The 14,369-nt window shown below is 50.2% G+C and overlaps 1 protein-coding gene across 3 annotated transcripts in view; it reads left to right on the forward strand.

Moving 5' to 3' along the window:
* Positions 1–2,360: 2,360 nt before the first annotated feature.
* The window catches only part of ZDHHC20 (zinc finger DHHC-type palmitoyltransferase 20), a 130,395-nt gene continuing 118,386 nt past the window's right edge, over positions 2,361–14,369 (forward strand). For 2 of the 3 annotated variants that reach the window (XM_040340523.1, XM_040340524.1), the window contains exon 1: positions 2,361–2,574. In XM_040340523.1, the coding sequence (XP_040196457.1) occupies positions 2,457–2,574 (118 nt within the window). In that variant the 5' untranslated portion in view covers positions 2,361–2,456. The remainder of the gene's footprint in view (positions 2,575–14,369) is intronic. The other variant, XM_040340525.1, reaches the window with a different exon arrangement.

Genomic DNA, 14,369 nt, shown 5'->3' on the forward strand with positions numbered 1-14,369 from the left:
TCTGGTGAAGATTGGTTAGCGCTTAGACGCAGCACCTCGGATAGACCTGCATCATCCGCTAGGGGTATATGCTTATGTATTTATCCAGCTAACTACTGCATTAATCTCTCTACTGCCACAGCCACTGGCCTCCGTGCCTGATACCAGGCCATGACAGCATCCACAAGAGTTACCGCCTCATGGGTTGCCAAAACTACAGTATACAACATATCTATATGATGAAAGATCTACCTTCTTCTTCAGTGCTCCCTATTCTGTCATGGAACCCTTCTACATAGAGAGCTCCCTATTCTGTCATAGAACCCTTCTGCACAGAGGGCTCCCTATTCTGTCATGGAACCCTTCTACATAGAGAGCTCCCTATTCTGTCATAGAACCCTTCTGCACAGAGGGCTCCCTATTCTGTCATAGAACCCTTCTACATAGAGGGCTCCCTATTCTGTCATGGAACCCTTCTACACAGAGGGCTCCCTATTCTGTCATGGAACCCTTCTACACAGAGGGCTCCCTATTCTGTCATAGAACCCCTCTACACAGAGGGCTCCCTATTCTGTCATGGAACCCTTATACACAGAGGGCTCCCTATTCTGTCATGGAACCCTTCTACACAGAGGGCTCCCTATTCTGTCATGGAACCCTTCTACACAGAGGGCTCCCTATTCTGTCATGGAACCCTTCTACACAGAGGGCTCCCTATTCTGTCATAGAACCCCTCTACACAGAGGGCTCCCTATTCTGTCATGGAACCCTTATACACAGAGGGCTCCCTATTCTGTCATGGAACCCTTCTACACAGAGGGCTCCCTATTCTGTCATGGAACCCTTCTGCACAGAGGGCTCCCTATTCTGTCATGGAACCCTTCTGCACAGAGGGCTCCCTATTCTGTCATGGAACCCTTCTACACAGAGGGCTCCCTATTCTGTCATAGAACCCTTCTACACAGAGGGCTCCCTATTCTGTCATGGAACCCTTCTACACAGAGGGCTCCCTATTCTGTCATAGAACCCTTCTACACAGAGGGCTCCCTATTCTGTCATGGAACCCTTCTACACAGAGGGCTCCCTATTCTGTCATAGAACCCCTCTACACAGAGGGCTCCCTATTCTGTCATGGAACCCTTATACACAGAGGGCTCCCTATTCTGTCATGGAACCCTTCTACACAGAGGGCTCCCTATTCTGTCATGGAACCCTTCTGCACAGAGGGCTCCCTATTCTGTCATGGAACCCTTTTGCACAGAGGGCTCCCTATTCTGTCATGGAACCCTTCTACACAGAGGGCTCCCTATTCTGTCATGGAACCCTTCTACACAGAGGGCTCCCTATTCTGTCATAGAACCCCTCTACACAGAGGGCTCCCTATTCTGTCATGGAACCCTTATACACAGAGGGCTCCCTATTCTGTCATAGAACCCTTCTACACAGAGGGCTCCCTATTCTGTCATGGAACCCTTCTACACAGAGGGCTCCCTATTCTGTCATGGAACCCTTCTACATAGAGGGCTCCCTATTCTGTCATGGAACCCTTCTACACAGAGGGCTCCCTATTCTGTCATGGAACCCTTCTACACAGAGGGCTCCCTATTCTGTCATAGAACCCCTCTACACAGAGGGCTCCCTATTCTGTCATGGAACCCTTATACACAGAGGGCTCCCTATTCTGTCATGGAACCCTTCTACATAGAGGGCTCCCTATTCTGTCATGGAACCCTTCTACGCAGAGAGCTCCCTATTCTGTCATGGAACCCTTCTACACAGAGGGCTCCCTATTCTGTCATGGAACCCTTCTACACAGAGGGCTCCCTATTCTGTCATAGAACCCTTCTGCACAGAGGGCTCCCTATTCTGTCATGGAACCCTTCTACACAGAGGGCTCCCTATTCTGTCATAGAACCCTTCTGCACAGAGGGCTCCCTATTCTGTCATAGAACCCTTCTGCACAGAGGGCTCCCTATTCTGTCATGGAACCCTTGTACACAGAAGGCTTCCTATTCTGTATTCTACATGGTGGAATGCTCCCTATTCCTCATGGAGCGCTCCCAATTTATCATCCAGTGAGGGTGTGTCTTACAGGGGTGGAAGGGAGGAGCTGACATGAGGCACATAAGGAGAATGAAGGTAAAGGTATGAAAACATTTCTCTGCGGTGTCCTCAGGAGCAGGGAACACCTGACGCCCCTCCTCCCCGTAGAGCTCCTTACATACACACTCTGTACATTATCCAGAACTTCTTACAGCATGAGAAAAGAGCCCCGCCCCTCATCCTACAATGACCCCTCCTCCCTCTACACAGGAGGATAGCCCGGCCAGCCTGACCTCCTCCACACGCCCACTTCCCCCGTGACGTGGCGTGGGCAGTGACGTCGCCCGGCGGGAGTGGTCCGGGAAATCACTTATTCCCGGGCCCCGCCCCCTCCAGTGACAGTAGCTGCTCGGCACCGGCAGCGGCGGGAGGTCATGGCTCCGTCTCACGTCCTGCGCTGTTGCCAGCGAGTGGTCGGTTGGATCCCGGTGCTGTTCATCACGCTGGTGGTGTGCTGGTCCTACTACGCCTACGTGCTGGAGCTGTGTATATGTGAGTACACACCGCTCTATGTGTCTGTATACCAAGTGTCCTGTGTATACAGTGTATGAGTCCTCCTCTGTGTACAATACACATCTGCTTTTATATATATATGTGTGTGGTAAACGCCTCTAAGGGTCCGGTGTGTACGGTGCTCCCCCTCTAAGGGTCCGGTGTGTGTGGTAAACGCCTCTAAGAGTCCGGTGTGTGCGCGGTTTGCCCCCTCTAAGGGTCCGGTGTGTGTGCGCGGTTTGCCCCCTCTAAGAGTCCGGTGTGTGTGCGCGGTTTGCCCCCTCTAAGAGTCCGGTGTGTGTGTGCGCGGTTTGCCCCCTCTAAGAGTCCGGTGTGTGTGCGCGGTTTGCCCCCTCTAAGAGTCCGGTGTGTGCGCGGTTTGCCCCCTCTAAGAGTCCGGTGTGTGCGCGGTTTGCCCCCTCTAAGAGTCCGGTGTGTGTGCGCGGTTTGCCCCCTCTAAGAGTCCGGTGTGTGTGTGCGCAGTTTGCTCCCTCTAAGGGTCCGGTGTGTGTGCGCGGTTTGCCCCCTCTAAGAGTCCGGTGTGTGTGTGCGCAGTTTGCTCCCTCTAAGGGTCCGGTGCGTGTGCGCGGTTTGCCCCCTCTAAGAGTCCGGTGTGTGTGTGCGATGCGCCCCCTCTGAGGGTCCGGTGTGTGGTAAACGCCTCTAAGGGTCAGGTGTGTGTGTGCGCGGTTTGCCCCCTCTGAGGGTCCGGTGTGCGTGCGGAGCGCCCCCTCTGAGGGTCCGGTGAGGGTCCGGTGTGTGTGCGTGCGTGCGGTGCTCCCCCTCTGAGGGTCCGGTGTGTGTGTGCGGAGCGCCCCCTATGAGGGTCCGGTGTGTGTGTGTGTGCGCGGTGCGGACCCTGTGAGTGCTGTGTGTGTGTACAGTAGAGTGGTGTGTGTGTACAGTAGAGTGGTGTGTGTGTACAGTAGAGTGGCGTGTGTGTACAGTAGAGTGGCGTGTGTGTACAGTAGAGTGGCGTGTGTGTACAGTAGAGTGGCGTGTGTGTACAGTAGAGTGGCGTGTGTGTACAGTAGAGTGGCGTGTGTGTGTGTACAGTAGAGTGGCGTGTGTGTGTGTACAGTAGAGTGTGTGTGTGTGTGTACAGTAGAGTGTGTGTGTGTGTGTGTACAGTAGAGTGTGTGTGTGTGCAGTAGAGTGGTGTGTGTGCAGTAGAGTGGTGTGTGTACAGTAGAGTGGTGTGTGTACAGTAGAGTGGTGTGTGTACAGTAGAGTGGTGTGTGTGTGTGTACAGTAGAGTGGTGTGTGTACAGTAGAGTGGTGTGTGTACAGTAGAGTGGTGTGTGTGTGTACAGTAGAGTGGGGTGTGTGTGTGTGTGTACAGTAGAGTGGTGTGTGTGTGTGTGTACAGTAGAGTGGTGTGTGTGTGTGTACAGTAGAGTGGTGTGTGTGTGTGTGTACAGTAGAGTGGTGTGTGTGTGTGTGTACAGTAGAGTGGTGTGTGTGTGTGTGTACAGTAGAGTGGTGTGTGTGTGTACAGTAGAGTGGTGTGTGTGTGTACAGTAGAGTGGTGTGTGTGTGTACAGTAGAGTGGTGTGTGTGTGTGTGTACAGTAGAGTGGTGTGTGTGTGTGTACAGTAGAGTGGTGTGTGTGTGTGTGTACAGTAGAGTGGTGTGTGTGTGTGTACAGTAGAGTGGTGTGTGTGTGTGTACAGTAGAGTGGTGTGTGTGTGTGTGTACAGTAGAGTGGCGTGTGTGTACAGTAGAGTGGTGTGTGTGTACAGTAGAGTGGTGTGTGTGTACAGTAGAGTGGTGTGTGTGTGTGTGTACAGTAGAGTGGTGTGTGTGTGTGTGTACAGTAGAGTGGTGTGTGTGTGTACAGTAGAGTGGTGTGTGTGTGTGTGTACAGTAGAGTGGTGTGTGTGTGTGTACAGTAGAGTGGTGTGTGTGTGTACAGTAGAGTGGTGTGTGTGTGTACAGTAGAGTGGTGTGTGTGTGTGTACAGTAGAGTGGTGTGTGTGTACAGTAGAGTGGTGTGTGTGTGTGTGTACAGTAGAGTGGTGTGTGTGTGTGTGTGTACAGTAGAGTGGTGTGTGTGTGTACAGTAGAGTGGTGTGTGTGTGTGTGTACAGTAGAGTGGTGTGTGTGTGTACAGTAGAGTGGTGTGTGTGTGTGTACAGTAGAGTGGTGTGTGTGTGTGTACAGTAGAGTGGTGTGTGTGTGTGTGTACAGTAGAGTGGTGTGTGTGTGTACAGTAGAGTGGTGTGTGTGTGTGTGTGTACAGTAGAGTGGTGTGTGTGTGTGTACAGTAGAGTGGTGTGTGTGTACAGTAGAGTGGTGTGTGTGTACAGTAGAGTGGTGTGTGTGTGTGTGTGTACAGTAGAGTGGTGTGTGTGTGTGTGTACAGTAGAGTGGTGTGTGTGTGTGTACAGTAGAGTGGTGTGTGTACAGTAGTGGTGTGTGTGTGTGTGTGTGTGTACAGTAGAGTGGTGTGTGTGTGTACAGTAGAGTGGCGTGTGTGTGTGTACAGTAGAGTGGTGTGTGTGTGTGTGTGTACAGTAGAGTGGTGTGTGTGTGTACAGTAGAGTGGTGTGTGTGTGTGTGTACAGTAGAGTGGCGTGTGTGTGTGTACAGTAGAGTGGTGTGTGTGTGTACAGTAGAGTGGTGTGTGTGTGTGTACAGTAGAGTGGCGTGTGTGTGTACAGTAGAGTGGCGTGTGTGTGTGTACAGTAGAGTGGCGTGTGTGTGTGTACAGTAGAGTGGCGTGTGTGTGTGTACAGTAGAGTGGCGTGTGTGTACAGTAGAGTGGCGTGTGTGTACAGTAGAGTGGCGTGTGTGTACAGTAGAGTGGCGTGTGTGTGTGTACAGTAGAGTGGCGTGTGTGTGTGTACAGTAGAGTGGCGTGTGTGTGTGTACAGTAGAGTGGCGTGTGTGTGTGTACAGTAGAGTGGTGTGTGTGTGTGTGTACAGTAGAGTGGTGTGTGTGTGTGTGTACAGTAGAGTGGTGTGTGTGTGTACAGTAGAGTGGTGTGTGTGTGTACAGTAGAGTGGTGTGTGTGTGTACAGTAGAGTGGTGTGTGTGTGTACAGTAGAGTGGTGTGTGTGTGTGTACAGTAGAGTGGCGTGTGTGTGTGTACAGTAGAGTGGCGTGTGTGTGTGTACAGTAGAGTGGCGTGTGTGTGTGTACAGTAGAGTGGCGTGTGTGTGTGTACAGTAGAGTGGCGTGTGTGTGTACAGTAGAGTGGCGTGTGTGTGTGTACAGTAGAGTGGCGTGTGTGTGTGTACAGTAGAGTGGTGTGTGTGTGTGTACAGTAGAGTGGTGTGTGTGTGTGTACAGTAGAGTGGTGTGTGTACAGTAGAGTGGTGTGTGTACAGTAGAGTGGTGTGTGTGTGTGTACAGTAGAGTGGTGTGTGTGTGTGTGTACAGTAGAGTGGTGTGTGTACAGTAGAGTGGTGTGTGTGTGTGTGTGTACAGTAGAGTGGTGTGTGTACAGTAGAGTGGTGTGTGTACAGTAGAGTGGTGCGTGTGTGTGTGTGTACAGTAGAGTGGTGTGTGTAATGCGTAGTGTCACGTCCTGTGTGTGCACACAATGCTTCCTCTGAGATTTGTGGGTGAGGATGTTGTGTGGATTTCATGTGACTGCTCAGCCTGGTGATGTTGTCTCTCTATCTCTGTCTGTTACAAATACTTACATTAAGATCCCGTTCCCATCCAGCGTTTTGTGATCTTGGGCCGAATCTCTGCAATCCAGACAAAGTGCACCGCGTGTAACAGAAGCTCCTTTTTGGGTGACCAGCTTCGCGTGTTGCGTCTTGTGGCGATTGCGGCACAATTTTTTGCGGCGGAGCTGCATCACATTTAGGTGCCATTGAAAATGAATGGCACGGGAACGTGTGGTGCATTTTGCCATTATTGCAGTGCGATTTGGGATCCTTGCTGCGATTCTGCCCGAGATCACGAAACGCCAGATGTGAATGTGGCCTTAGGATAAAGGAGTTGAGATTCTTCACACCAAATCTGTAAATGTTCTCTTCAGTTATCCAGCCGTGTGCACATGACTCAGAGTGTACAGGAAGTTACTGGGATCTGTGTTGTGTACACAGTGCTGGGATCCCCCATAATGAAGGATAAGGACATCCCCTCACTGTGCACCTTCCAAAACAATGGGCAGTGTGGGTGGCACATTCACATCCTGACAAATTCCATATTGGTTTCCTCTCTCTGATGGGCTTTAGTTTGCTTTTGATAAACTTGTTTAACCACTTCAATGCCAGGCACTGTCACCCCCTTCCTGCCCAGGCCATTGTTCAGCTTTCAGCGCTGTCACACTTTGACAATTTTCTTCACGCCAATAGAGCTTTCTTTTGGTGATTTATTCACTGCTGTGTTTTTTTTATTTTTTACTAGCAAAAAAAAAAAAAAAAAAAATGTTTTCTTAGTTTCTGTCAGTAAATTTAATAAATATGTAATTTTTCTCCACTGATTAGGTGGCACTGGTGGGCACTGAAAGCCAGCATTGACTGGCATCACTAATGGGCACTGATGTCTGGCACTTTATTGTATTTAGGGCACTTATGATCAGTGCCCTGATTACCTGTTTTGCTGTCCCCTGTGAGGAGATGCCGCTGATTGGCTCTCCTCACACTCTGTCAGTGTGAGGCGATGAGAGCTTATTATCAGCACTTCCTGAATTTACATGTGACCGGCTGTGATTGGACTGTGATCAGATGGTTAAAAGAGATGGGGGTCGCGTTGTGACCTAGCAATACGGCACGGTCGCGTTGCGCGCCCGTTTGGGTACGTCGTCACATGATGTCCACCCAGAACAAGAGCTGCTCCGTCATTTGACGATGGGTGGGTGGCAAGTGGTTAAAGTTACATCCAGCACCCCCGGTAAGATCTGTACTGAGTACTCCCAGAATGGAGCTGAGGGAGGCTTTATAGTAGCTGTGAACATCCAATGTTAGACACTTTCTAATAAGGTCATAACGCAGCAGGCACCACAAATGCTTTTGCTTAGCTTCAGAAATGATCTTCCTTACCTATTTTACAAGGTCAAAGAGCTCTGTCACGTGACCATTTATCTCTTCTTCCTGATATGGGGGTTCACAGGAGACCGTGCAGACACCCGGGGTGCCTGTATTCTAGAGCTGCACAATTAATCGTTAAAAAATCGTCATCTCGATTCGAACCCAAGTTCTTAACAGGAAACATTGTAACTTCCTTCTTAGATCAAAGGGATAAACTTCTGTGTGTGTGTAAAGAAAAAATCTGGGCAGTCTGCCAAGTTCTTAACAGGAAACATTGTAACTAATGCTTCCTTCTTAGATCAAAGGGATAAACTTCTGTGTTGTGTAAAGAAAAAATCTGGGCAGTCTGCCAAGTTTGTAACAACATGAAACATTGTACCTAACTTCCTTCTTATTGCAAAGTCTGTGTGTAAATGCAGGAAGTTTAACCACATAAAGTCCAAATCTTTTTCTGACACTTGTCTCTTAAGTTAAAATCAATATTATTTTCTAGATAATTACTTGGAACCCCCAAACATTATATATATTTTAGCAGAGTCCCTAGGGCAGTGATGGCGAACCTTGGGACCCCAGATGTTTTGGAACTACATTTCCCATGATGCTCACCTATACTGCAAAGTGCATGAGCATCATGGGAAATGTAGTTCTAAAACATCTGGGGTGCCAAGGTTCGGCATCACTGCCCTAGGGAATAAAATGACAATTGCTGCAATATTTTATGTCGCACTGTATTTGCCCAGCGGTCTTTCAAATGCATTTTTTTGTGGAAAAATACACTTCAATGAATAATAAAAAAAAAAAAACAGTAAAGTTAGCCCAATTTTCTCCCTCGTCTTCCAGGACGGCACGCTGAGAGTAGACTGGCCACCTGACAGGAAACACAATCAAAAAAGAGGTTAAAAGGCCCCACCCTTCCCATGTGCCTCAGTTTCTGATTGTGTTTCCCCTACAGCGAAACAGTTTTTTATTTTCAAGCTGACCTAAGGCCTGGGGCTGGTGGTCCCCCCCCCGGAGTCTAGACCTCAGGTACTGGGTGCTTTTGGGTCCGGTCAAGGTGCTTGCACTTTCCCGGGGGGGTATCCCTTCTTTATGGTCTAGGGAGGCTGAAAGCTATCTAAGAAGAGTGCCTCCCTGGACGCCAGAGCCTCCTAGCTAGCAGGGCTTCCCTAGTGCTCTGAGGCGGCCGTACCTCTCTCCCCCCCCCGTCTTCCCTCCTACCTTACAGGGAGACTTCCCCTCTGCAGCGTGGTGTCGGCTGGGCTGGGCGCCGCTCCGAGCGGCGCCGTCACTTGCTGGGCACGTATTGATGACGCGCACGCCGTCCGACGGCGTGACGTCACTCCGCCCCTACAAGATGGCGGCCTCCACCGACGGATGCCACATTTCGCTGCAGAGCACAGCAGAGGCAGAGCAACGCGCAGCCGGGGAGAGAGAAGGGCCGGGCGCCCTCATCATGGAGGACCGTCTGACAGACATGGCTGCTGAGGAGTCCACCCGGGGTGAGTCCTCCTTGTGTTCGGGGGGGGGAATGGCTGCACTACCCCCCCCCTCTTGTTGTAGAACCTCAGCTGTGAGAGTATGTTGCTAATGGGCCTTTCCATTTTACATTGTGTTTTAGGAGAGGACCCTTCTGCCCAGGGGGAAGCCAGTAGATCCACTAAACCCCTTAAAAAAATTAAGAAATGTGGGAATTGTAATGATAAGCTCCCGACAGACTATAACAAACCCTTTTGCTCCAAGTGTATCCTTAAACTAGCTGGGAAAGAGACCTCGCAAATCATGAAGGATTTTCTCTCTGTGCAGTCAGAAATGCTCGCCACTCTCAAGGATTTTAAATCTTCCTTGAAAAGTAGGGAGTCTGATCCCCCTGTACCTGGTCCTTCGTCTCAGGAGGGATCCACTTCTGCGCGGCTGAGTTCCCGCCAGCGAACTAGGAAGGCTCCTTCCTCTGACTCCGAGGATTCTGAGGTCACTCTCCAAGAAGAGGGCCTGGTGGAAAGCCAGGCGGAGGAAGAGGACGAGGATGCCAGGTCTGGGAAATATATATTTTCCGCAGATGATATGGAGGGTCTTCTCGCAGCCATTTACGCCTCTGAGCAGATCCAACATCCAGCAGAGCAGGTTTCAGCCCAGGACAGGATGTATTTGGGTTTAATTAAGCCTCAGTCTAAGACTATCCCAGTGCATCAATCCCTCAAGGATATTATCCGGAGGGAATGGGCTGAGCCAGAAAAGAAACTTCCCAAGTTTAAAACCTGGAAACGCCGCTGCCCCTTTAAAGATGAGGTGGAGGATACCTTTTTTAAAGTTCCTCGTCTTGACGCATCTTTAGCTCAGGTCTCTAGACAATCCGATCTCTCTTTTGAGGATGCTGGGAGTTTAAGGGATGCCATGGATAGGCGTGCGGATACCTCCCTCCGTAGAGCCTGGGAAGCCAATGCAGCCGCTTTGGGTCCTGCGTTAGCTTCAGCATGCGTCGCAAGGAACACTGCCGCTTGGACTTCCAGGCTGTTAGATCATCTAGCAAGTTCTTCCAAGTCTAGAGAAACTCAAGAGTCCCTCCAGGTGATCGGCAGTGCGGTAGCCTATTTGGCAGACGCAGCTATTGAGACGGTTCGCGCTTCAGCCAAGACTGGAGCACTTATTAATGCTTCTAGGAGAGCTGTCTGGCTGAAAACTTGGAGGGGCGACCTTGCGTCAAAAAAAAAAAAAAAAAAAAAAAAAAACCGCTTGTGTGCGATTCCGTTTGAGGGTTCCCTCTTGTTCGGCACCGCATTAGATCAGGCCCTAGCGAGATCCTCTGAAAAAGGAAATAAATTTCCCTCCAAACCTAGAGCAAATAGGGGGAAGTTTTTTCGTCCCAACCAGAGAAAAACCCCCCCCCCAGGGAAGAAATCGGCACCCGGCAGGCGCTGGGGGTTTGGAAAGGATAAGCCAAAGAGTGGGATTCTTTTTTCCAGCCCCAAGCCTGGTGAAAAGGATCCCAAGTGACGAGAGGGTAGGGGGCAGGCTCTCCAGGTTCCTTCCCGCTTGGGAGGAAATAACCAGGAGTCCTCACGTCCTTCAGATCATCAGGGAAGGTTACAGGCTAGAATTCCGCCAGTTTCCTCCCCCCATTTTTCTCCTCACACACCTACCAAGCGATCCTCGCAAAGCCGCTGGACTTTCCCAGAACGTTGCCAGCCTGGCCGAACAGGGAGTCATAGTCCCAGTCCCTCCAAATCAAGAGGGCCAGGGAGTATACTCCCATATTTTTGTCGTTCCCAAACCACTCGGGAAATTCAGATTGATCATCAATCTCAGACCCCTAAATGTTCATCTTCAATACAAGAAATTTCGTATGGAGAATGTGTACAGTCTCAGGGGCCTCTTGTTAGAAGGCGTGTTCATGGTGACAATAGACTTGAGGGATGCTTACCTTCACGTTCCTATTTGTCCGGATCACCAGAGATTCCTCAGATTCGCCCTCACCTCTGCCCAAGGAGTTCAGCACTGGCAGTTCTCGGCCCTCCCCTTCGGACTGGCTTCCAGTCCGAGGGTGTTTACGAAGGTCCTGGCAGAGGTGATGGCTTTTCTACATTTAAAGGGGATCTCCCTCGTCCCTTACTTGGACGACCTTTTGCTCTTCAACCTGAGTCGGGATCAGCTCCTTCTGGACCTGGCCTCTGTCATAACCACCCTGGAAACCCTTGGTTGGATCGTGAACAAGGAGAAGTCTTCTCTCCTTCCAGAACAAAGGAAGATGTACCTAGGTTTTCTTATAGACTCCCTAGAAAGGAAGCTTGTCTTATCCCAAGACAAAGCACAGGGTCTTATGACAGCGGTCAGGTCCCTAGTGGCGGCTGTAGATTCCTCGTTCAGAGAAATCATGAGGTTGTTGGGACGGATGACTTCATGCATCCCGGCAGTTCCCTGGGCACAACTCCACTCAAGGCCCCTGCAGGCCTTCCTTCTCTCATCTTGGGGGGGAACGGAAGAGACGTTGGATACCAGGGTCAGTATCCCGGTTCCAGTAAAAGACACCTTACAATGGTGGCTATTGCCCCAGAACCTTTTAAAGGGTCGTCTGTGGAGTCAGGTCAACCCGATCAAAGTCACCACAGATGCCAGCAGCTGGGGGTGGGGAGCCCATACGGAGGAACTTCGAGCCCAGGGTTCTTGGAATCCCCAGCAAAGGCGGGCTTCTTCCAACTACCGGGAGTTATTGGCGGTTGGGGAGGCTCTGGAAGCCTTCGAGGAGAGAATTCAGGGCCGAGAGGTCCTAGTCCTCTCCGACAACGCGACTACGATCGCCTTTCTCAACCGGCAGGGGGGCACCGGGTCACACTCTCTCCTAGCCCTCTCCCTGAGGATCCTAACTTGGGTAGAACAGAGGGTGCCCTCTCTTCTAGCGGTCCATATAAGAGGGTCCCTCAATCTGGAGGCCGATTTTCTGAGCCGCCAGCCCATCCTTCAGGGGGAATGGGAATTATGCCCGGAGACCTTCAGCTGGATTTGCCAACAGCTCGGTCGCCCAGAAGTAGACCTCTTTGCGTGCAAGGGGAACAAAAAGGTGAGCAGGTTCTTTTCCCTCTCCCGAGAGCAGGGTTCACTGGGGGTGGATGCGTTGGCTCAACCCTGGAGATTCCGGTTGGCCTACGCCTTTCCTCCCTTGAATCTCATCCCAAGGGTTCTGCAAAAATTGAACGCCTCAGACACCAACCTGATTTTAATCGCTCCTTGGTGGCCCAAGAGGTCCTGGTTCCCCACCCTGAAACATTGGGCTCTAGCTCCCCCGCTTCCTCTCCCTCCCCGGGCGGGTCTTCTGCGGCAGGGGCCGGTCTCTCATCCGAACCCAGAATTCTTCAGCCTGACGGCATGGCTCTTGAGAGGTGGAACCTGCAGCAGAGAGGCTGTTCGGAAAAGGTGATAGGAACCCTGTTGGCTAGTCGCAAGAAAGTCACCAGACTCATCTATGCAAGAATCTGGGGGGTCTTTTCGCGCTGGTGCTCCGCGAAACAGATCTCCTACCCTGACATCCCCGTCATCCTGGATTTCCTCCAGGATGGGGTGGAACTAGGCTTAGCCACTAAGACCTTGAGAGTCCAAGTTACGGCCTTGTCCTATTTTTTGGACAGGAGCCTTTCTGGGGATCCTCTTATTAGGAGGTTTCTGACAGCCAGGGACAGACTTTCCCCTATAAAAGTCTCTAGAGTTCCCCCTTGGGACCTCTCCCTAGTCTTAAATCAGCTATCTAAGGCACCATTCGAACCTATAGATAGTATTCCAATTAAATTACTTTCCTTTAAATTTACTTTTTTGTTGGCTATCACGTCTGCCAAAAGAGTTGGAGACATGCATGCTTTTTCCATTAAGGAACCCTTTCTTCGGGTTTTTGAAGACAGGGTGGTACTGAGTCAGGATCCTCTGTACCTGCCCAAAGTGGCAACTAAATTCCACAGATCCCAGGAGGTAGTCCTCCCTTCGTTTTGCGCAGATCCCAAGAATGAGAAGGAGGCTACTTTTCATTGCTTGGACGTAAGACGTTGTCTTTTGATTTATTTAGAGAGGGTAAGTGAGTTTAGGAATTCCCCTCATCTTTTGGTTAATTTTTCTGGTCAGAAAAAGGGTCAGCAGGCAACAAAGGCTTCTATATCCAGATGGATCAGGCAGGCTATTTCTTTATCCTACACCTTAGCGGGTAGACCAGTTCCTGTTATCAAGGCCCATTCCACCCGATCACTGGCAGCCTCCTGGGCAGAAAGAGCAGGAGCTTCCATAGAACAAATATGTAAAGCGGCGACCTGGTCAAGCCAGAATACGTTCGTCAGACATTACAGAGTCGAACTGCTGTCACCGCAAGATCTGATGTTTGGTAGGAAGGTCCTACAGACGGTGGTCCCGCCCTAAGGTAGGCCCAAAGATTGCTTGCTTTTCTCTCAGCGTGCCGTCCTGGAAGACGAGGGAGAAATGACCAGTTACACTTACCGGTAGCTGGATTTCTACGATGTCTTACAGGACGGCAGGCCTACTTCCCTCCCTGTTATTTACTGCTATTCGGAGTTATTTTTTTATTAGGTCCTAGGACCGTGTTCTAATAGCGGTTACTTATCTACAAACTGAGGCACATGGGAAGGGTGGGGCCTTTTAACCTCTTTTTTGATTGTGTTTCCTGTCAGGTGGCCAGTCTACTCTCAGCGTGCCGTCCTGTAAGACATCGTAGAAATCCAGCTACCGGTAAGTGTAACTGGTCATTTTTTTGTTTTAATGTGAAAGATGATGTTACGCCGCGAGAATCGTGATCTGTCTTCTAAGCAAAAAAATTGTGATTCTCATTTTAGCCAAAATCGTGCAGCTCTACTGTATTCCATAGTCTGTTCCTCTTGCTGCAAGATGTAGCCTGTGCTTGGGCAAGGGATGTGTTCAAGAGACAGGCTGTGATTGGTTGGGGGGCATGGCAATTGAAAAGTCTGCCCAATAAAGGCATGCTGTGTGTCTGCAGTGTCCTGTACCTCTGAATGGCAGGATGAAAACTGACCATGCAAGAACAGATCAGGTTTGTGCTTTGTGTGGTCAGTTTAGAACTTCAGATGGAGAAGTACATGAAAATGATAGACTATGATTTATAAAATACACATATGTGAACACACACATAGAAAAAAACAAGATATATTTAGGTTAACCACTTGCCACCAAATCATATACCTCGTACATCATTGACTTCAAGTGCAGCTGCAAGCATCACCCCAGTACAGTTTGTTCTTTAGAGCTGACGGTCGGCCCTCTTGTAATAGCAATTGGAGCAACTAACTAGCTGTTTGATTGCT

This window comes from Rana temporaria, chromosome 2, assembly GCF_905171775.1.
Source record: "Rana temporaria chromosome 2, aRanTem1.1, whole genome shotgun sequence".
Taxonomy (NCBI): Eukaryota; Metazoa; Chordata; class Amphibia; order Anura; family Ranidae; genus Rana; species Rana temporaria.